We start from the raw sequence: 24,016 nt of genomic DNA on the forward strand, positions 1-24,016 counted from the left end.
TTTAAAATGTGAATGTGCAGCGAGGTAAAGAAAGGGTTGGGCAGGATTTGGAGGGGATGGGTTATGTACACAGATATTTAAACTGGCTCCTTCTGCTGTGGCCATAGGCTACACAGCCTCCCATTGGGAGATGCCTTAGGCATGGAAACTAAGGCCCACTCCTGGCTCCACAAGGCTGGGAGAGAAGGCTCCTCCCACCCCTAGACTGAGTGCTTGGCTCCTGAATCTTGTGTTCAGCCTGAGCTTTCTTACGGGCACCTTTCCTTTGGGTCTACTTGTAAGCCGCTGTTGTTTCCACAAGCGGAGAGGCAAGACGGGGCATCTGTTGCTTTGTCCAGAACACTGCCCCTACACTTTAGTGCTCCCACTGGGTATATGGAAGATGCGTGGGTTGCAGCTGGTGCTGTTGTTGGGTTTAGGGAGGACCACCAAGGAGACTGGGATCCTGAGCTTGCATAAGAAAATGTAGTAGCTCCCACATCAACTGCCCCCACCCCTGCAGCTGGGACATGGCTGAGTTGCCCTCACCCCAGGGACCTCCATAAGCTCTTGGGAACCTTTTTCCAGGTACAAAGCTTCTTCAGGGCCTTTTCCAACTCCCCACTCTCAACCATCACTTGAGTCTCTCACCTCACGCTCCACAGCAAAGTACAGAACCAGCTTCTTGTCCCCCTTGCTATTTTCTAAGCTGTACCTCCTCTGCTGAACTGCATTGTCCACCTGTGGCCAGAGGGCAGCTGAGCTAGAGGCAGCCAGTCGATGACTGCAAGGGGATTTAGCATCATTACAGACCCCACTGTGTAGAAGCCCTTATTGTCTATTGCAGCTCCCCTTCACCCCGCCCTAAAAATGGCTCTGTCAATTAGCACTAAGTGAAGTCCAGCACTGCCCCCAGTTACATTGCTGTGGCACCAAATTTTCCATTTAAAATATAACTTCCCAGCAAGGCAAAGCCTACCTTTTCCCGCAACTTTTACAGGTTTCTGTTACCACCATCCTCAGCACATGTCCCAGCTTGGGGGATCAACTCACCTTGATCATTGTATCTAGCCAGATCCTTCTGGCTGATGTAGAGGTCATGGTCAGTGTCCAGCTCCCAGAATTTACAGTAGATGACATAGAAGTGCTCATAGGAGAAGTAGTCTGTGATTTGGTTTATGTCATCCTCTTCCTCCAAGAGGGCAAGAGTCTGAAATGGCACAAGTTGGAAGGAAAGTTAATTCTAGACTAGATAGGGAGATGCTTCAGCAATTGTCTGGGTACCAAGGCTCTGGCACGGAGGCGAATTACACATTGTGAACTAATCCGCCTCTGAAATGTAACCCTTTTCCATTTGCCAGCTGTCATATGCAAATACATTCATCATTTATCAAGGGAATGAGCAAGGAGGCACAGCGAATGACAGATACCCTTGTTCAGAAATGGATCTCCTGGCATGTGAGTACGGATGTCTGCATAAACAATGCTCATCCCCAGAGCGTCCTATAAACACCACCACTTTCATGTGAGAATTCAGGAATAATGAACAGAAGCAAGGCGGGGCAGAGGGGACACCAAACAGCCATCTAGAATTGGCCCCAATGTCTGCATAGGCTGCCTTCGATCAGCCTGTGACACTCAGTGACATTCACCACCATAAGGCCTCAAATCTCAGTAGGAACTGGGGCACATCCCGTGTCAAAAAACAATGCACTCTGGAGCAACGTCATCCTGGTACAGTACACTTTTGTACCCCATCCCTTTCCTGTCTCTCTTCTTTCCTTCTCACCAATCACCTTTCTCGCTCTCCTCTCAAGGCGTTGTGGTCTCAGCACCTCCCAACATTTGCATGTTGGGATCATAGGATCATAGAATCATAGAATATCAGGGTTGGAAGGGACCTCAGGAGGTCATCTAGTCCAACCCCCTGCTCAAAAGCAGGACCCTTACCCAATTAAATCATCCCAGCCAGGGCTTTGTCAAGCCTGACCTTAAAAACTTCTAAGGAAGGAGATTCCACCACCTCCCTAGGCAACGCATTCCAGTGTTTCACCACCCTCCTAGTGAAAAAGTTTTTCCTAATATCCAACCTGAACCTCCCCCACTGCAACTTGAGACCATTACTCCTTGTCCTGTCCTCTTCCACCATTGAGAATAGTCTAGAACCATCCTCTCTAGAACTACCTCTCAGGTAGTTGAAAGCAGCTATCAAATCCCCCCTCATTCTTCTCTTCTGCAGACTAAACAATCCCAGTTCCCTCAGCCTCTCCTCATAACTCATCTGTTCCAGACCCCTAATCATTTTTGTTGCCCTTCGCTGGACTCTCTCCAATTTATCCACATCCTTCTTGTAGTGTGGGGCCCAAAACTGGACACAGTACTCCAGATGAGGCCTCACCAATGTCGAATAGAGGGGGACGATCACGTCCCTCGATCTGCTGGCAAAGCTCCTACTTATACATCCCAAAATGCCATTGGCCTTCTTGGCAACAAGGGCACACTGTTGACTCATATCCAGCCTCTCGTCCACTGTCACCCCTAGGTCCTTTTCCGCAGAACTGCTGCCTAGCCATTCGGTCCCTAGTCTGTAGCTGTGCATTGGGTTCTTCCGTCCTAAGTGCAGGACCCTGCACTTATCCTTACTGAACCTCATCAGATTTCTTTTGGCCCAATCCTCCAATTTGTCTAGGTCCCTCTGTATCCTATCCCTGCCCTCCAGCGTATCTACCACTCCTCCCAGTTTAGTATCATCCGCAAATTTGCTGAGAGTGCAATCCACACCATCCTCCAGATCATTTATGAAGATATTGAACAAAACCGGCCCCAGGACCGACCCCTGGGGCACTCCACTTGACACCAGCTGCCAACTAGACATGGAGCCATTGATCACTACCCGTTGAGCCCAACAATCTAGGCAACTTTCTACCCATCTTATAGTGCATTCATCCAGCCCATATTTCCTTAACTTGCTGACAAGAATACTGTGGGAGATTGTGTCAAAAGCTTTGCTAAAGTCAAGATACAATACATCTACTGCTTTCCCTTCATCCACAGAACCAGTAATCTCATCATAGAAGGCGATTAGATTAGTCAGGCATGACCTTCCCTTGGTGAATCCATGCTGACTGTTCCTGATCACTTTCCTCTCATGTAAGTGCTTCAGGATTGATTCTTTGAGGACCTGCTCCATGATTTTTCCGGGGACTGAAGTGAGGCTTACTGGCCTGTAGTTCCCAGGATCCTCCTTCTTCCCTTTTTTAAAGATTGGCACTACATTAGCCTTTTTCCAGTCATCCGGGACTTCCCCCGTTCGCCACGAGTTTTCGAAGATAATGGCCAATGGCTCTGCAATCACAGCCGCCAGTTCCTTTAGCACTCTCGGATGCAACTCATCCGGCCCCATGGACTTGTGCACGTCCAGTTTTTCTAAATAGTCCCTAACCACCTCTTTCTCCACAGAGGGCTGGCCATCTATTCCCCATGTTGTGATGCCCAGCACAGCAGTCTGGGAGCTGATCTTGTTCGTGAAGACAGAGGCAAAAAAAGCATTGAGTACATTAGCTTTTTCCACATCCTCCGTCACTAGGTTGCCTCCCTCATTCATTAAGGGGCCCACACTTTCCTTGGCTTTCTTCTTGTTGCCAACATACCTGAAGAAACCCTTCTTGTTACTCTTAACATCTCTCACTAGCTGCAGCTCCAGGTGCGATTTGGCCCTCCTAATTTCATTCCTACATGCCCGAGCAATATTTTTATACTCTTCCCTGGTCATATGTCCAACCTTCCACTTCTTGTAAGCTTCTTTTTTATGCTTAAGATCTGCTAGGATTTCACCGTTAAGCCAAGCTGGTCGCCTGCCATACTTATTATTCTTTCGACACATCGGGATGGTTTGTCCCTGTAACCTCAACAGGGATTCCTTGAAATACAGCCAGCTCTCCTGGACTCCTTTCCCCTTCATGTTAGTCCCCCAGGGGATCCTACCCATCCGTTCCCTGAGGGAGTCGAAGTCTGCTTTCCTGAAGTCCAGGGTCCGTATCCTGCTGCTTACCTTTCTTCCCTGTGTCAGGATCCTGAACTCAACAAACTCATGGTCACTGCCTCCCAGATTCCCATCCACTTTTGCTTCCCCTACTAGTTCTTCCCGGTTTGTGAGCAGCAGGTCAAGAAAAGCTCCCCCCCAGTTGGCTCCTCTAGCACTTGCACCAGGAAATTGTCCCCTACGCTTTCCAAAAACTTCCTGGATTGTCTATGCACCGCTGTACTGCTCTCCCAGCAGATATCAGGAAAATTAAAGTCACCCATGAGAACCAGGGCATGCGATCTAGTAGCTTCCGCGAGCTGCCGGAAGAAAGCCTCATCCACCTCATCCCCCTAGTCCGGTGGTCTACAGCAGACTCCCACCACTACATCACTCCTGTTGCTCACTCAGACACTCAGGTTTTTCTGCAGTATCGTACCGGAGCTCTGAGCAGTCATACTGCTCCCTTACATACAGTGCTACTCCCCCACCTTTTCTGCCCTGCCTGTCCTTCCTGAACAGTTTATAACCATCCATGACAGTACTCCAGTCATGTGAGTTATCCCACCAAGTCTCTGTTATTCCAATCACGTCATAATTCCTTGACGTCACCAGGACCTCCAGTTCTCCCTGCTTGTTTCCAAGGCTTTGTGTATTCGTATATAAGCACTTGAGATAACCTGCTGATCGCCCCTCATTCTCAGTATGAGGCAGGAGCCCTCCCCTCACAGACATTCCTGCCTGTGCTTCCTCCCGGTATCCCGCTTTCCCACTTACCTCAGGGCTTTGGTCTCCTTCCCCCGGTGAACCTAGTTCACCGGGGCTTTATCACACCAGGGCTTTATCAATTTAGCTTCCTAGCTTCCCATCCCTGGTTTCAGTGCCAGTAAGAGGCAAGATGGCCACTTCAGTCTGATAAAGTATGGCCTTAAAGAAAATGAAAAGGCCAGGGGATCTAGGGACTGCTTTTCTCTTTCTTTCTTTCTTGCCACCCCTATACCCCTTGGAGCTTAAGAGTTTTAGATTCTCTAAAATGGAGTCTGAGAATCTGGGGGAGTCAGGGGTTTGTGTTTCTAGACAGTTTCTTGACACAGTAGACAGGTTGGCCTGGGAGGCCTTCTCAGCTTCAGAGTCAAATGCAAGTTACTCCCAAGCTCAGCACACAGGCCATTTCAGAAATCCAGAGTTATTCCCTTTATTCAGAGGAACCCAACTGAGTTGCACGTTACTTAGACAAAGAACTCTAAAAGCTGGGAGCAGTCTCTCTCCTGCCACGGCCTCCCTAGTCCGTGCATTTCCACCATCCCTCTCCCTCAGTCATTCGATGCCTCCCAGACTTCTGAGGAGTCTTTTGAACAGTTAAACTTTTGATTGTGCCCCACCTAAGAGTAATTCATCCTGCCCCTTCCCTGCTGCCCAGGACCATGGACACCATGGGCATGGAAGGAAAAGTTACTTACCTTGTACAGGTTTCAGAGTGTTAGTCTGTATCAGCAAAAAGAACAAGGAGTACTTGTTTGTTAGTCTCTAAGTGTCACAAGTACTCCTCGTTCTTTTTACCTTGTACAGTCACTGGAGGTTTCTCCCTATGGGGCTCCACTTCAGGTGCACATGTGCCCCATGTCTCTTCAACCAGACGTTTGGAAGCCTGTTTAGTTCACACGTGTGTCCTAGCAAACCTGGTGCCTAAAACTGACGGTACATAGGCCATGTCAGACAAACCGCCTTCAGTTCCTTCTCTACCACAAAGGCAAAGGCTCCAAGGCAGAGAAGAAGGAGGGTGGTTAATGGAGGAACTATACCATTATATACCCCTATACCCTGTACTGTATAGGGAAAGTAACCTCTCCTTCCTCTTCGAGTAGTGACCCTCTGGGTGCACCATTTCAGGTGACTTCCTGCTACAGGAAGTGGGTACTTCGGACCCCGGTCTCAGACTGTAGGAAGAATAGCAGTACCAAAAGCAGTGTTTGCTCTATCGGTGTTCGCTAGTGTGCAATGTTTCAGAAAGGTGTGAACTGAAACACACAAAGCAGCTTTGAAGATTTTTGCATTGGGAACTTTCTTCAACAGAGCTATATTCGTAGATTGGGCTATAACACAAGGAGGAGGCTGAATATTAGCGGCCTCAAGGAAGAGGGCATGCAACCAGAAAGCCACTTGGTGAGTCTTTGGGTTGGGATAGGGGCCCCTTTAACTTTGTGTGCAAAAGAGACAAACAATTTGGGGGAGGCCCTAGGGGGTTTAGTTCTGTCCAAGTAGAAAACCAACACTCCCCTGACAACCAAGGTGAGAGGGGAGGCTTCTTCTCAAGTCTGGTGAGGTTTAGAGTAAAAAAATGGAAATTGAATGTCCTGATTGATTTGAAAGTCTGAGGTTACCTTGGGCAAAAACCAAAGGTGTGATCAGAGAGATACTTTCTTCCTCTAAAAATGGTATGGGGGGTTCAGCTATTAGAACCCCTAATTTGCCAATCCCTCTAGCTGAGGTGACAGCAACTAAAATGCAGTCTGCATGGACAAGAGAAGCAGGAAACATTTAGCCAGTAGCTCAAAGGGAGATGGCTTCATCAGCAAATTGAGGATGAGATTCAGGTCCCATCCTGGGGCAGATTGCCTGATATGTCGGAAGAGATTCAATAAACGTTTAATGAATCAATATGTGGTGGGGTGAGCAAACACCGAAAACCCCTCAACAGGGAAATGGATGCTGTGATAGCTGCTAAATTGACTTTAACAGAACTCAGAGGCAGTTCTTCAGGACTAAAAGGTAAACCAGAATGTGAGCTGGGGAAAATCAATATGGGACAGACCCTGTTGGGTACACCACTGGTGGAATCTCTCCCATTTCTGTTGACATGTTTTCCTCATGGATGCTTTTCTACATGCAGTAACACCTCTTGCACCTCTTTCAAACAGTCCATCTGGGGAGACAGCTAGCAGTCAAGCCTTGAGATGCAGTGCTCCAAGGTTGGGGTGAAGAACCTTCCTTGAGTCCTGGATCAGTAGGTCCGGTACACAGCACCTGGTAACCATAGAGCAGGACAAGAGGAGGGGCGAACCAAGTATGAGAATCATATTTGTCATGGCCAAGCCTGTGCAATTAGAATGACTCTGGCTTTGGCCTGATTGATTTTGTTCAGGCCTCTGAGAAGCAATAGCATCAGGGGATAGACATAGAGGATGGATTTCTTCTCCAACAAAAAATGAGGAAGGCATGTTCCAGAGAATGACAATCCAGACCTCCTCTTAAGCAGAATGTCCAGCATTTTCTGTTGGTGACAGTAGCAAAGACATCTACTTCCAGAGCCCTCCAGGGAAGGAATATCTCCTTGAGAATCGCTGAGCTCCCACTCAAGATCCTGGCAGAAGTGCCTGCTAAGGTTGCCGGCTAAGGTGTTCTAGGGACCTGGTAAGTATGTGGCTGAGATGAAGATCTGATGGAACAGGCAACAGTTCCACAGCTTCAGTGCTTCTGCACAAAGGGAGGGAGACCTCACTCCTCCCTGGTTATATATATAGAACATGCTGGCCTGGCTGTACATCCTGACTCTGATGGATTGGTCTTTGATCATAGTCATTCGGACCACTCTGAGCTCCAGCAGGCTGGTATGGAGAATCGATTCTTGAGCAGCCCATTTGCCTCAAATGGTTTGACTTTGAAGATAAGCTCCCCACCCTACTAGAGATATGTCTGTTTCTATTGTTGCAGAGTGAAGGGGATTCCTGTACACATTTGTCAAGGTCTTTCCACCAATTGAGTTAGTTCAGAACCTCTCAAGAAGCTGACACTAACTTGTCCAAACTGTGTTTGTTGGGAGTGTAAATGGTTTTCAAGCTAACTTGGTAGCAGCAAAGATATGACCTGGCATGTAATGTCAGAAAGGTGCAGGCAGCCATAACCCAAGCCTTGTAAACAAATCCTGGTCATTGTCTCCGGGTTCATTTGAGCCTGAGAAATTAGGCTTGTCAGTGTGATAAATCTGTCTACAGGTAGGTAATCTCTGGACATTATGGTGTCCAATGTGGCTCCTATATTTGCTGTTCAATGAATTGGTGTCAAAGTGGACATTTCTCTGTTGAGCTGAAGTCCCAGCACATCAAATGGGCTTATGGTCTTTGTGACTGCAGAGTGAACTTGACTGTAAGAGGGGCCCTTGAGGAGCCACCTGCTGAGCTGGGGGAAGATGACCATTATGACTGTGCTGCCCCCACTGCCTGAACCTTCATAAAGACCCCGGGGGCAGCAGAGAGTCCGAAGGGGAGCACTCAGTATTGAAAGTGATGCTGACCGATCATGAATGGCAGGAATTGCTTGTGAGCCAGGCGTATCACAATAAGAAAGTACACATCCTAGAAGTTGAGGGCTGCAAATCAGTCCTCCAGATCTATAGATGGTTTTATTGCTGCGAGTGTCACCATCCTGAGTTTCTGTCCCCGGATGAAGTTCTTCAACACTCTGAGACCAAAGATTGGTCTCTACCTGCCCTTCTTTTTGGGAACTAGAGAGTACTTGAAGTAGAACTCCTTTCCTCTGCTGGCTCGAATGGCTCCTATGTGAAGAAGGGATTGAACTTCTTGTCTCAGAAGACATTTATGAGATGGGTCCCTGAAAAGGGATGGGGAAAGGGAGAAGGAATGGAGATGAAATTGATGGGAGTAGCCCGAGGTTACAAACTCCAACACCATCTGTTCCCAAGATCTTTGAAAATGGAAGAGACAATTCCCAAAGGGTTGGGCAGGGGGAGGTTAGAACATTATAGCCATGGATCTGAGGGATAGGGTGGTTCCCAACCCATGACCAAGGCATTGAAATGGATGCTTGCCTGCTAAGCAGGGCTATGGTGTTATCACAGCAGAGGTTAAGCTCTTCTCTTTTGAAACCTAGTTTTTTTCTCAGGTGGTTCTGATGGTCAACGGTACACCAGGAACTGAACGGGATGAGATCTCTGTACTCAGATTCATAGACTTTAAGATCAGAAAGAACCATCATGATCATCTGGTCTGACCTCCTGCAAATTGCAGGCCACAGAACCTCACCCCCACTCCTGTGATAGACCCCCGAATCTCTGAGTGAGTTACTGAAGTTCTCAAATCATGATTTAAAGACTTCAAGTTACAGAGAATCCACCATTTACACTAGTTTAAACCTGCAAGTGGCCCATTCCCCATGCTGCAGAGGGAGGTGAACCCTCCCCCAACCCCCGATCTCTGCCAATCTGACCCAGGGGAAAATTCCTTCCTGATCCCAAATATTGCAATCAGTTAGACCCTGAGCATGTGGGCAAGACCCACCAGCCAGACACCTGGGAAAGAATTCACACTAGTAACTCAGAGTCCTCCCCATCTAGTATCCGATCTTTGGCCACTGGTGATATTTGCTGCTAGCAATTGCAGATCGGCTACATGCCATTGTAGGCAGTCTTATCATACCATTCCCTGCATAAACTTATCAAGTTCAGTTTTGAAGCCAGTTAGATTTTTTCCCCCCACTGCTCCCCTTGGAAGGCTGTTCCAGAACTTCACTCCTTTGATGGTTAGAAACGTTTACCTAATTTCAAGCCTAAATTGTTGATGGTCAGTTTATATCCATTTGTTCTTCTGTCCACATTAATGCTTAACCTAAATAACTCCTCTCCCTCCCTGATATTTATCCCTCTGCTGTATCATATCTCCCCTCCGCCTTCTTTCGGTTAGACTCCACTGGTAAGGTAAGTTTTTCATTCCTCGGATCATCCTAGTAACCCTTCTCTGCACCTGTTCCAGTTTGAATTCATCTTTCTTGAGCATGGGAGACCAGAACTGCACACAACAGCATTACAGATAAGGTCTCACCAGTGCCTTGCATAATGGTACTAACATTTCCCTGCCTCTACTAGAAATACCTCACCTTATGTATCCTAGGACTACATTGGCTTTTTTCACAGCAGGATCATATTGGTGGCTCATAGTCATCATGTGATCAATCAATACACTCAGGTCTTTCTCCTCCTCTGTCACTTCCAACTGATACGTCCCCAGATTATAGCAAAAATTCTTGTTGTTAGTCCCTAAATGTATGACCTTGCACTTTGCACTATTAAATTTCATCCCATTTCTATTACTCCAATTTACAAGGTTGTCCAGATCTTCTTGTATGATATTCCAGTCCTGCTCCGTCTTGGTAATACTTCCCAACTTTGTGTCATCCACAAATTTTATTAGCACACTCCCATTTTTTGTGCCAAGATCAGTTAAAAAAAAAAAGTTAAATAAGATTGGTCCCAAGACCAATCTCTGAGGAACTCAACTAGTAACCTCCCTCCAACCTGACAGTTCACCTTTCAGTATGACCCATTGTAGTCTCCCCTTTAACCAGTTCCTTATCCCCTTTCAGATCTCATATTAATCCCCATCTTCTCCAATTTAACTAACAATTTCCCATGTAGAACTGTATCAAATGCCTTACTGAAAGCCAGGTAGATTAGATTTAGTGCATTTCCTTTGTCTAAAAAATCTCAAAGAAGGAGATTAGTTGGTCTGGCACGATCTACCTTTTGTAAAACCATGTTGTATTTTATCCCAATTATCATTAACCTTTATGTCCTTAACTACTTTCTCTTTCAAAATTTGTTCTAAGACCTTGCATACAACTGAGGTCAAACTAACAGGCCTGTAGTTTCTTGGTTCACTTTTTTTCCTTTTCTTAAAAATAGGAACTTTATTAGCAATTCTCCTGTCATAGGATACGACCCCCAAGTTTACAGATTAATTAAAAATCCTTGCTATTGGACTTGCAATTTCATGTGCCAGTTCCTTTAATATTCTTGGATGGAAATTATCTGGGCCCACTTATTTCGTCCCATTAGGCTGTTTGAGTTTGACTTCCACCTCAGATGTGGTAATTTCTACCTCCATATCCTCATTCCCATTAACCACCCTGCCAGTACCCCTAAGCTCTTCATTAGCCTTATTATTAAGAATTTAGGCAAAGTATTTGTTTAGGTGTTGGGCCATGCCTAGATTATCTTTAATTTCCACTCTTCAGTGATTAGCGGTCCCACTTCTTTCCTTGTTTTCTTTTTATTTATATGGCTATAGAACCTTTTACTATTGGTCTTAATTCCCTTTGCAAGGTCCAATTCCGCATGGCTTTTGGAAGTTCTCACTTTATCCTTATACTTTCTGACCTCCAAGAGGTAATTTTATTTGCTGATCCCTCTCATCTTCCATTCCTTGTAGGCTTTCTGCTTTCTCTTAATCACCTGAGATATTTGCTCATCCATCTTGGTCTGCAACCCCTCCCTATGATTTATCCCCTTGCTTGGGATGCAGGCTTCAGATTGTTTCTGCAACTTTGACTTAAAGTAATTCCAAGCCTCCTCCACATTCACATTCTTCAGTCCAGTCCACTTCCCTAACTAATTCCCTTCATTTTTTTAAGTTAGCCCTTTTGAAATCAAGGACCCTTTTTGCAGATCCAGTTTTGTTTAGCCTGCCATTTAGTTTAAACTGAATTAGCTCACGACCACTTGAACCATGGTTGTCCCTTACAATCAGTTCTTCTATGAGGTCCTCAGTACTCACCAATACCAAATCTAAAATGACATCACTACTTGTTGGTTCAGTGACTATTTGATGAAGTACTCTGTTACCTACCACATGCAGGAAAATGTAGGCTCTACTATTATTTAGCAGCACTTGTCCTCCAATCTATATCTGGGAAGTTAAAGTCTCCTGTAATCACACAATCTCCAGTAGTATTTATTTCATTAAAAACATTAAAGAGGTTTCTATCCATATCCAAATCGGATCCTGGGGGTCTGTAGCACACCCCAAGCACTAGCTTTCTTCCCTAAAGTGATTTTGGCCCAAACAGACTCTGTCTCATCCATTCCATAACTTCTAATTTCTTTACAGTCTACCTCATCATTAAAGCTGTGACCTGCTGAATTTTTTTTTATTTGCATGATGTATATACTGACAGAGCAGAGGGTAGCTCTTGAATCCTTCAAAGAATGTAAGGACTTGTCAGCTGACTTGGTGAACAGGTTCAAATGATATAATGGGAGATCCTCAGTGGTGCTCTGGACCTCTCTCAGGATCCCTGATGATTACAATCAAAATGCATGGTGCATAACAATCGCTGTAGATATAGAGTGAGCCATCGTGTCAGCTGCACCAGGAAGGCTTGCAATGATGTCCTAGCTAGCAATTGTACCTCTGTGATTGCTCTCACTGTTCTTAAGGTAGCTGGTCAACGAAGGCATTTCTCTTCCCAAAATTGGTGTAATTGTGTTTCATGAATTGGTAACTCTAAATTGTAACAAATAGATGTAGATAAATAACTTTTGCCGCTGAACAAGTGTAATTGTCATTGATCATTGTCATGTGAAGTGGATCTAAAGTGGTGTTGCCTGTTCCCCTTGTTCACAGCACCACTAGTGAGTTCAGGGCTGGGAGCATGAACATGAACTCAGAACCCTTAGCAGGAACATAATACTTCTTATCTGCCCTGGTGGGGATATAGTAGCAAATTGTTTTAGGCAATGGAGGAGGCAGCATGGAGGATGTCTCTTAGTGTCCGTTAGGTCTCATGGATCTCTTCCAAAGGGATTTAGAAGGAATATCAGCAATTCTTTTAATGAGTTCCTGGAATTGCTTGAAGTCATCCGCATACACAGAGAAAGAGGCATGACAGCCTCCTCAGGTGAGGAGAAAGAGCTGTTGGTCTGAGACCTAAGCTTCTTAATCAACCTTCTTCTCCTCAGAGGATTCTTCCTGAGGAGAGGACTGCAGTGGAGGGTCTGAAGGAATGGAAAGTTTTCTTCTCTGATTCTCCTTGAGAGCATAACTGGAGGCCCTAGAGAACTGCTCCCTAGTGGCTGCTTACAGATCAACACCATCACTGAGGAGGGGACTCAGTGTTCCTCTTTTTCAAAGGTTTAGAGGTACCTTGTGAGAAGACCTTCTGGACGAGCGAATGGCAGTGGCTGAAGTCGACGGCACACTCTGCATATCAGAGCACCAGTGCACAGGGGGATGTCATAGCCTGGGTCTGACGAAGCCTGCAAGGAGCACTCCATAAGGAGTAGTCGGAGTTCAATCTCCCTGTTCTTTCTTGACCTACTCTCAAAGTCAATGCAGACTGTATACCTGGAAAGGATGTGGGTGTCCTGAAGGCAGCAAAGGCAGCTAGGATGCCATCACGAATGGGGATAGCACTGGCAAGTTAGGCAGGGATTAAACCCAAGAGATCTTGGCATATCCTGAGAAAATAAACAAACAGAACTTCTACAGAGAGAAGTCCCCTCAGAATCGGGGTGGGGAATGAGGCAATCTCACAATAAAGAACTGCCAACTATGTATCAGTTACAAAATACTATAACTAACTGCTAAACTAACTATTAAACTGTAACAACACTAAATATTTATAGAAGACCTAAAATTAAACTAAGGCATTGCAAGTCATGCTCGGTCTCAGGCCAAGGGCAGTTCAGAAGGAACTGAAAGCAGTTCATCCGACACTGCCTTATACACCCTTGGTAAAGGACAGGAGTTTAACTGGGACATACATGTGAACTGAACAGGCACTGCTCCCAAAGGTGCATGGAGGCCATGCACACTGGAAGCACAGTGCTCAAAGGGACATTACTCAACAAATGAATAAATGGGTTCCCAGGAACAATTTATAATCCCTAAATATAGCCTCCCTCACTGAAGAAGGTGAAGGCAGAGTGGGGTTAGCATGGTTGTGTTGGTGATAGGTGCATCTGAGCAGCCTTAACTAGTTTTCAACCTGGTACTTTGCTGTGTTGAATATAGAAGGAAGTAGGCTTATCCTTTCAGAAAGAAGCAAGATCTAAATCTTTGTCCTCAATACAGTACTAGTGAAGATGTGTTACAGGGATCCTACCCTGGGCTAGGCCCTCACTAACCTCCTGCAGTCTCTCTCCAGAACTGGAGTCTCTGGAGGGGCTATAGGCACACATCTATTTTAGAATATGTACTCTTTTTATATAAAGCCAAGAAAATGACATACTTGCAAAAAGTTGCTTTTCCTCATCTCCATTAGGGTGATTTTCCCAGACCAGGATCTATTGACCACGTAGAATATTCTCTGTATAACCTACAAAAAGCAAACAAATGAATAATTATCTTAAAGACATGCACTGCCTAAATTATACCAGTTTGTAAATCTGAAGTGAACTTATTCATTTGGTTTAGTCAATGATTAAAAGAAAATTTTAATTTACAATTTTGATTTACAAGACAATGGACAACCCTCAGATATCCACCCCAAATGCATCGCCAAACTCATCCACTTCATCCTCACCCATAACAACAACAACAAAAACTTTGTCCAAACCATGGGAACAGCCTTGGATACTAGGATGGCTCCCCAAAATGCCATCTTCTTCATGGGCCACCTTGAAAAAAGAATTTTTGGACAAATGCACCAAAAAAGACAATGATATACCTGAGATACATTGATGATATTTTCGTCTTCTGGACAGACAACTTAAACTTCCTCATAGATCTCCACCACAACTTCGACATTCAACTCTCTCTGGAACACTCTGACACTAGCATCGATTTTATGGACACCACAATCAGCTTCAACAATGAAACCCTACAGATCATTACACCTACCTTCATAGATCCAGTAACCACCTCAAATAGACCAAGAAATCTGTTATCTACAGCCAGGCACTCAGATACTACAGAATATGCTCCAAGGAGAAAGTCCAGGATGTACACCTTAATACACTCAAAGCAACCTTCAAACAAGGACACTTACTCAGAGAACCTGCTTTAATACAGAAATAAGCCCCCCTCTGACCATGCACCCCTATTTGTCACCTTTCACCCCACACCAGAACTCATAGGGGGTTATCACCAAACAACTACAACTCATACTGGATGGGGACCATATAGTGAAATAATTTTTTCCTGAATCCCCTCTTCTGGCCTTCTAACAACCCACCCAACCTCTCCAAGCTCATCAACAGAAGCAAGCTCCTGACAGGCCTTTTGATAATAAACTGCTGATTCACAGCAAGCAGGGGTGCCCAAGTGAAAAGCATTATTCTGGGTACACCATATCATATGTTAACAATGGACATAACAGAGACAGATTATCTGGCTGGATTTGGCATAGGCCATTGGTCATCTGTATATGTCATTCAGTCCCCACTCTGACCTCTGGTAATCTGGACGATGAATGACATGGAGGAGGACAGAAATACCTGTTAAGTGAGTGCAAACAAGAGGTAGTACTTAGATAGTATGGTGCTGAGGTCATGTAAACACCCATCCTGTTCTCACTCCCTTCAGCATGAAATAGCCATTTTACTAAAACTTCACAGGGTGATGAGCATTATTGCCAAAATGTGATTAACGGGACACAAGGCCAAGCTTAATAACAGTAGAAACAAGAGCAGAGAGAGACAATTAATAAGTCTGTTCCTAGAAGTTATAGTAGATTACTATTGTGTACAAACCTATTGAACAGGGTGGACGAGCTGTTCCAAATATTCTCTGGTCCTACCAAGACAAACAGCTCAAACCAATAGTAGACTGGGGGCTCTTTAACCCAGCCGAACACTGGGTCTTTACAGAACAAGAAAATAACGGCAGTGTCAATGGTGCTGGCGTAATAAAAAATCATGCCCTCCAGAAACATATACACATCCTTCAGCAAAGGCTACTGTATGGGTTTGGGATAGAACCAGAAATAAAATAAAATGTTTTACTTTGCAAATAATCCAGATTTTAACCCAAATCACAAACCGAAGAGGTTTAAAGATTGGGGGAGCCATGGAATACATACGGTTGGCCAGCTCCTCAGTAAAGAAACTTTTTTTAACTTATTTGGAAATAAAAAACTAGTTTTAGTTGGACCACTCTCCTATGTACCAATACCTTCAAGTTAGGTACTATGTTTCTTAACTTTTTGGAAAAGCTGTTTTAAGCTAACTTTAGGAGGAGTGATGGAGTCTAGGCAATCAGGAAACAAACAAAAAAAGTTAATTTATATCAATCTTTGCAGACAACTTTCCTAAAAAGAAAAAAAAAAAAAGGTCCATATATGACACACTGGGAAAGGAGTTGCATACACAAATGGTTTTAGAGAAATGGGATTTAATCTGGAAAAGAGGACCAGCAACCTCAATCTGTAGCATGATAAAAAAAAGTTTATTTAAGATATTGCTTCAATGGTATTTCACACCAGTGAGGTTGAGAGAGAGAAAGAGAGATTAAATAGGGAGAAAGGTGGAGAAATTGTAGTGAAAGAGGAGTGTGATGGGGTAAAACCCCATTCTGGGCAGGAAAGGGCTAAAGTCCACATAGGCACATTCACTCCACCTAAATGGTAATTATATAATTACTTGTCAGCTAGAGAGGGTGAGACTAAAGAAGGATTAGGTGATAATACAGCAGACATTTGACCTTATAAATAGGCTGAGAGAGAAGTCATTCTGGGGCAAGAAGCTATAAGGACCAGACAGGCCCTATATCCTGTCTTCTGAGAGCAGCCAGTGCCAGATGCTTCTGAGGGAATGAACAAAATAGGGTAATTTTGAGTGATCCATCACCTGCCATCCAGTTCCCTCTTCTGGCAGTTGAAGGTTTAGGGACTCCCTGGCGCATTCGGTTGCAAACCTGAACATCTAATTGCCGTTGATGGACCTATCCTTCAAGAACTTATCTAATTCTTTTTTGAACCCATTTGTACTTTTGGCCTTCATATTATCCCCCAGCAATGAGTTCCATAGGTTGACTGCACTGTGTGAAGAAATACTTCCTTATATTTATTTTAAACCTGCTGCCTTCTAATTTCAGCAGGTGACCCCTAGTATTTGTGTTACATAAATGATTAACACCACTTCCTCATTCACATTCTCCACACCATTCATGATTTTATAGACCTCTATCATATTGCCCCTTAGTTGTCTCTTTTCTAAGCAGAATGGTCCCACTCATTTACATTTTTCCTTGTTTGGATGCTGTTCCATATCCCTAAACATTTTTGTTGCCCGTCGCTGTAGCTTTTCCTATTCTAATATATCTTTTTTGAGATGGGGCAACCAGAACTGCACACAGTATTCAGGGTAGGGTGTTCCATGGATCTATATAGTGGTATTATGGTATTTTCTCTCTTATTATCTATCCCTTTCCTAATGGTTCCTAACATTCTGCTAGCTTTTTTGACAGCTGCTGCACATTGAACAGATGTTTTCAGAGTCATTCACAATGACTTCAAGGTCTGTTTCTTGAGTGGTAACAGATGATTTAGATCCCATCATTTTTGTGTGTGGTTGGAATTATTTTTTCCAATGTGCATTACTTTGCACTTATTAACATTGAACTTTATCTGCCACTTTGTTGCCAAATCACCCAGTCTGGTGAGATTCCTTTCTATCTCTTAACAGTCAGCTTTGGCCTTTGCTATTTTGGGTAATTTTGTATCATTTGCAATTTTTCTGTTAAAACTGTTGGTGAAGCATGATTTATTTCTCTTTACAAAAGCAGTGTTGACTCTTCCCCAACATGCTCGGTTTATCTGTGTGGCCGTGCCTATGCATCTATGTTATCCAGATCCTGTGCTCCACTTAGGACTAAATCAAGACTTGGCTCTCCCTTTGTAGGTTCCAGGACTAGCTGCTCCAAGCCGCAGTCACGTATGATGTCTAGAAATTTTCTCTCTTCATCCCTCCCTGAGGGGACGTATTCCCAGTCAACATGAAGTCAGTAGAAATCCCTCACTATTATTGTGTTTTGCGCCTTAATCTCTCTGTGTGTTTCACAATCACCATCTTGGTCAGGAGGTTGGTAATATATTCCTACTGCTATACTTTATTATTCAAGCATGGAATTTCTATCCATAGAGATCTAGTGTACACCTTGATTCATTTAAGATTTTGACTTCATTTGACTCTGTGCTTTTTTTCAGATAGAGTGCCACCCCTATCAGCCTGACCTACTCTGTCATTCCTTTAAGTTTTGTATCCTGTGGAACGGAATATACCCCTGTATTCACACCCTACAAACTACTGTAAAAATCTTTGTCCAAAGTACACCTTGTAAGATATCATTTGGAAACTGATAATTTGCTTGTCAATATTGTCCCAATAAAATGTGTGGCAACATTGTAAGTAAAGTTATAAGATTGCCCTGTATCCTGTTATTAACACATGTTGCAAACCTCACAGCCCTGCCTAGGCAGAAGTCTGCAAACAGGTCTGTTGTAAACAAAGGAATGTGTGCTTGCCTTAATTTGCATTTAAGCATAAATAGAGTCATCAGCCAGGAAGGGAAAACAAAGGAAGCTCAAACAGGTGAAAAAAACCCAGCAGAGAACATCCTTCCACATAGACACTTTGTCTCTCAGCTGGAAATATTTTTCAAGGAGGGGCGGAGGAAAAGACTGAAACTATAAAAAAGATGGACAAACACCCCACAGCACACACAACCCTCTCTCTCCCTGCCCATTGCATTCACTGCACCTGAAAAAACAAAGGAAACAGCCATTGGACTCTGAGAGAGGGGTCCTGACCTGAAGAGTTTGGTCAATAATCTTGCTAGAAGCACGTGTTAAGAAACTTTGCTTGAATCTAATATAGTCTGTTAAGTTAAGCACTAGAAAGCATTTTATCTTTTATCTTTTTTTATCTTTATTTTTCTTGTAACCATTTGTGACTTTTATACCTCATTACTTGTTCTTACTTAAAGTCTCTCTCTCTTTGTAGTTAATAAACTTATTTTATTCTTTTATCTAATCCAGTGTTTTCAAGCTGAAGTATCTGGGTAACTCCATTTAAGGTAATAAAATGGTATATTATTCCCTTAAAGGAATAACAGATTTAATATTTTTGGACTGTCCAGGGGAAGGCTGGGAAGTACAAGACATACATTTCTGGGGGGAAATCTGGGACTGGGAATTCATTGGGGTCACCATGCAGTGTAACCAAGGCTGGTTACAGCCAGGGTGTGATTAGCAGGCTGCAGTTACACAAACACGCCTGGGAATGACCTGCATACTGGTGGCTAGTTGTGAGCAGTCCAGGTTGGAGGCTACAGCAGCAAGGCATTGCAAGGTACCCCAGGTAACAGGGCAGGGGTGATACAGCCTCCGTCTGGTCTGGATTGTATGGTCGGTATGTCACAGCCTGCTATTACCATGTCCCATTGATTATCCTCATTCCACTAAGTTTCTGCAATGCCTATCATATCAATATCCTCATTTATTGCCAGGCACTCTAGTTCACCCATCTTAGTATTTAGACTTCTAATATTTATATATAAGCACTTGTACATTTTGTTAATATTCAGTTTCTTGCCTTCATGAGTTATATTAATTGGGGCTCTTTTACATTTGACTGTTTCTCACTAGTGCAGAGCTGTACTTTACCAACTTCTTTCCTTTCCTCTTTACTAGGATATAGAGTTCCCCCTTTAATAAATTAATCCCTAAGGAATGTGTCCACCCAAACCATGTGCTCCGCCACACCTGTCGGCTTTCTCCTAGCCCTTAATTTAACACATTCTCTACCTTTCTAATTTTCACATGCCAGCAATCTGATTTCGTTTTGGTTTAGATGGAGCCCATCCTTCTTGTATAGGCTTCTCCTTTTCCAAAATTTTCCCCAGTTCCTAATAAACCTAAACCCCTCCTCCCTATGCTATCATCTCATCCACGCACTTAGCCCCTGCAGGTCTGCCTGTCCTGGCCCTGGGCTTTCTACTCCTGGCTCTGCTACATGTCTGCTGGATGACTTTGGGCACGAGGTACTAGGCCAAAGAGCGTGGGAATGACTCTATGGTCCAGTGGTTAGGGCAGCATATGGGAGACCGAGAGTCCCTTGCTCCAGTCACTCTAAGTATGTACATAAAGTGGAACAGCTTCAACTGGACAGACTGAGACAGGCACCTGCCCCCACATTAGAATATCACATAGCTCAGTGGTTAGAGGACTTCTCTGAGAGGTGAGAGACCCCTGTTCAAATCCTTTCACCCCTGTGACAGAGACAGGGAAACTGAACCCATCTGACTGCTCTAACTGCTGGGCTAAAAGTTCACCTCATCCACTCTTGCTGTGTAGAGTGACGCACAGTACAATCAGTGGCTGGAAGTTAAAGCTAGACAAATTCAAAATGGAAATAACGTGCACATTTTAAAGACTGATGGTGATCAGCCATTGGCCCAGCACAGTAAGAGATGCAATGGACTCTCCATCACTTGAAATATTTAAATCAAGAAGGGATGTCTTTGTAAAGTTACGTTTTAGCTCAGATACAAGATGCTGTGTTTGATGCAGGAATTACTGGGTGCTCCTGACAGACAGTGTCATCCTGGTCTACATTTTCACTAGTAATAGTGACATTGACCCTCGCTTCCAGTTTGCAAAGCACCTCTAAACTTAAGGTTTTATTTACTACCAAAGGGTTTCCCAGTCTGTCTCGCATGCTTGGATTGCACTAGTTCACCTTACAGAAAGGGCCATTATCAAACTTGCCAACTCTACAGGGTTTCAGACTATAGGTCTCAGTCCCTCCAGCAATCTACAGGAAAAAAACCTTTCGACTGGCTGCCTTCTCCATTCCCTGATCTCCTGGGCAGCCAATCAAAGCCACTGAAACATGTCACCAATCAGCATATGTAGCAGCCAGCACTGCATTCCTCTCCGCCCCCACCCCTGCTAAAGAGGAACATCTTCTCCATGCTCCCTCTCTTCCCCCGCTGTAAAACTGAGGGATATGGAAGGAAAGCATGAAAGGCTGGGATTTCTCTCCATTTCCATTCTCTCTCCGTCCCTCAGTCACTCTAGATCTATTCAAATTTATGCGACTCTGCAGTTTACCCAATTCTGCTTTGAAGGATAGTTGCCCAGGTGCTTTACCCTGCAAACTTCCTCTCCTTCCTTTGTTCCAGGTTATAAAACCAATCAGAACCAGGGGGTGCACGAGTGGTGCCTGAGCTGTAGTGCAGCTCGAAGCATTTGGGCCCTGGCCCCACTCCCCGTTCTTACTGTGCAGTCACTCCCAGTAGCATCCCTGCCATCACGTCCCTCAGAGAGGGCTTCAGTAGCAAAACTGCACTTGCACTTCAGTTTAGGAATGCTGTGAACTGTTGCCAGGACTAATCCTGCTGTAAACACCTCTAAGGAGCTTTTGGTTTCTGTCTCTTGCTGATCCTGAAAGCCACACCTCTTCCTATTGTCTCCTTGGCTCAGTTTTCTGCAGCACTGCGGATTATCAGCTGTGAACTTTGTATGCAAATTCTGTAATGAGAGGCCACTGCTGGGGTCCCTTCCCATGCCTCATGCCTCTCCATAAGGCCCAGCTCTAGCTCTAGGACACTGGCAGGGCAGTTCCAGGCCCTCTCCCCACCCTTTCCTTGGAACAACTCACACAACTTCACTTCTGGAAAAACAAAGTTTTATTAAGGCAATTGGGCTTCCCTCCCTGCATTCTCCCCTTCACATCACCAGAACTGCTCAGTTTTTTCCATCCACACCTGGCAGCACCTCATAACCCAACGTACTTTTCAACAGACAGTATATTTTGCCAGCAGGGTCTTTTACTGGTGCTTCCTTGGCTTAGATTTTTGCTATCACTGCAGAGCACTAGCTCTGGGAGGATAAGCCACACTGTGGAATGGTTTTACTGGTAAGTGATTCCCCATGTGATGTGCTACACCATCATTTCTGGACTTAGGGCTGAGGACCTGTTGAAAGAAATATAAAGAGTTTAGTATACCAACATCATACAATGGGTCAGAGATACTGATAGGTCAAATGCAGTCTACAGAGTCCTATTGTATCTCTAAGGGAGACAGGGGGCATTAAAAATGTGCATACACAGCTTAGTTATCCTAGACCGTTAACTTACTCTATGGACATCTTCTCCCCACTGGTACCACATTCAGCAATGAACACAGCAGCTGCTGTCGACTTAGAGTCAACATCTGCAATGCAAAAATAATATGTGGGTTCATGCACATGCAGTATGTACAGCACATTGTGGTTTTGAAGTGTATGTAGGACACTCTACCTTGGAGGGATTGATGGGATCCAGGTTCTCAACAGCCAAGGACGGACATGGCCATCTCCTTTGTTATTATCTCCTGATGGAAATAACGTGCTTCGTAATACTAAAGGAAAAAAACCCAACTCAACAGCACATAAAAGGAGATGTAAAAACTACATCAGTCCATGCAAAGTTAAAACCAGCCTTACGCTACTGAGTGAGGAAACCAGAATGTCCACTGCCTGCCTGGAATTGCAAGGCGATCACAGCCCCTGAGCTGACCCTCCACACAGCTGGCCCTGCACAAGAGTCATCTGCACTGCTGGAATCACTGATTAATGGGAGTCTTGGCTCTGTCCCACCCAGCACTCCAGCCATGCCAACCAGTCCTGAGAGTGGGGAGCAACACAGCCTGCTGCAGTCTCAGCCGGCAATCAGAAGTGCACTGCCCCACAAAGCTCTGCAGGGCTGGGGCAGCTGCAGAATCAACCTCCACAACCTGCCTTATGCAACATGAGGAGGATGGGGAAGATAGAGCTGACTAGGAGTCTCAGCTTCACCCCATTCAGCTTAGCCACCAATAAAACCAGTGACCGGCCTCCTGGGGCAGCAGCAGCCTAAAGTGGACTCTACTTCCTGCAGAACTGTGAGCAAAGTGAGGCAAGTGGCTCGAGATGAAGTACAATAGAAGACAGAGGGGATATAGTGAAGGGGAGCAAAGAGCAGCATCCAGCACACATTAACACAGTGTCCTCACTAGCTAGAATCACAGACAGTGAGTTGCAAAAGGAAAAGGGCCCCCTCTTTGTAGTAACATCTAGAAGAACTGAAGTTACCCTTTCTCCTCCTTTGAGTGACTGTCCCTATGTGCAGTGCACTTCAGATGATTCACAAGCCATGCTTATTTAAAGGAGGTGGGTGCCTGGAGTCCTATGACACAAAGAGACTGCAGAGCTGCCCTGCCTAGAGAGGTATCAGAAGCAGCTGTTTGCACCAGTGCTTTGTGTCTAATGCAGGTGTGAATGGAACTCCAAGTTGCTGCCCTGCAGGTGTCAGTAACAGGGATGTGACTCAGGGAAGTTATTGAAGTGGCTTCAGCTCTAGTTGACTGTACTCTCATGCTGCCTCCAAGAGAGACGTTCATCTTGTAGCAAAGTAGGACGTACCAAAAGATCCACTTTGGCAGTCTCTGGGAGGAGATGGCTTCTCCTTTCATAAGTTTTGTGAATGGTACAAAAAGTCTAGGAGACCTTCAAAACGGTTTTGCCTCTGCAGGTAAAAGACAAGAACCCAACACACATCCAGTGAGTGCCACAACACCTCTGCCCTGCTAGAGTGAGGGTTAGGGTAAAACACAGGTAATGTGAAAATCTGACACCACCTTAGGAATGAAATCTTTGTCCTTATGGAAAACTGGGGGTGGGAGGAGGCTCAGCCATAAGAGCCCCGAGCTTCCTGACTCTTCTGGATGACATAATAGCAACCAAAAATGCTACCTTCACAGAGAGATGTAGTAGAGAGCAGGATGCCAGGGGCCTGAACAATAACTTACTAAGGGTTGATAAAACAAGGTTTGAATCCCAGGATGATACAGATTTTGCCATTGGATGGAAGACTTAAATCACACTCCTCATGAAACGATTCACTCTAATACATTGATGTGAAGCAGAGACTCCTGAGAGGACCATCTTCCTTGAGTAACCTGTCCCTTCCTGTATGCTCCCCAACCTAAAAGAGATTAATGTATTGTTATAGTCTTTGTTGGAAGTGGAGAGTTGAACGGCATCCCCACACACATCTTTCCTCTGTCTCCACATCAAGTAACAGAGACTAAGACCCTTTGAGGAACCATGACTAGCATGTTGAGACTGTGCTTGACCAGTATGTACACAGTCTACAACCAGACTTGTAGACATTGGAGATGAAGCCTTGGGAATGGAGTCATATAAAGTACTTGTGGATGAGTGGAAAAAGGCTAATGTAGTGCCCATCTTTAAAAAAAGGGA

At 44.7% G+C, this 24,016-nt stretch overlaps 1 protein-coding gene across 5 annotated transcripts in view; it reads right to left on the reverse strand.

Moving 5' to 3' along the window:
• The window catches only part of PPP2R3A (protein phosphatase 2 regulatory subunit B''alpha), a 141,953-nt gene that overhangs the window by 27,943 nt on the left and 89,994 nt on the right, over positions 1 to 24,016 (reverse strand). For all 5 annotated transcript variants that reach the window (XM_048863979.2, XM_075132274.1, XM_048863977.2 and 2 more), the window contains 2 exons: positions 14,021 to 14,107; positions 1,033 to 1,189 (listed from right to left, as the gene is read on the reverse strand). In XM_048863979.2, coding sequence (XP_048719936.2) covers positions 1,033 to 1,189; positions 14,021 to 14,107 — 244 coding nt within the window. The remainder of the gene's footprint in view (positions 1 to 1,032; positions 1,190 to 14,020; positions 14,108 to 24,016) is intronic.

The sequence above is a fragment of the Caretta caretta genome, chromosome 9 (genome assembly GCF_965140235.1).
Source record: "Caretta caretta isolate rCarCar2 chromosome 9, rCarCar1.hap1, whole genome shotgun sequence".
Taxonomy (NCBI): Eukaryota; Metazoa; Chordata; order Testudines; family Cheloniidae; genus Caretta; species Caretta caretta.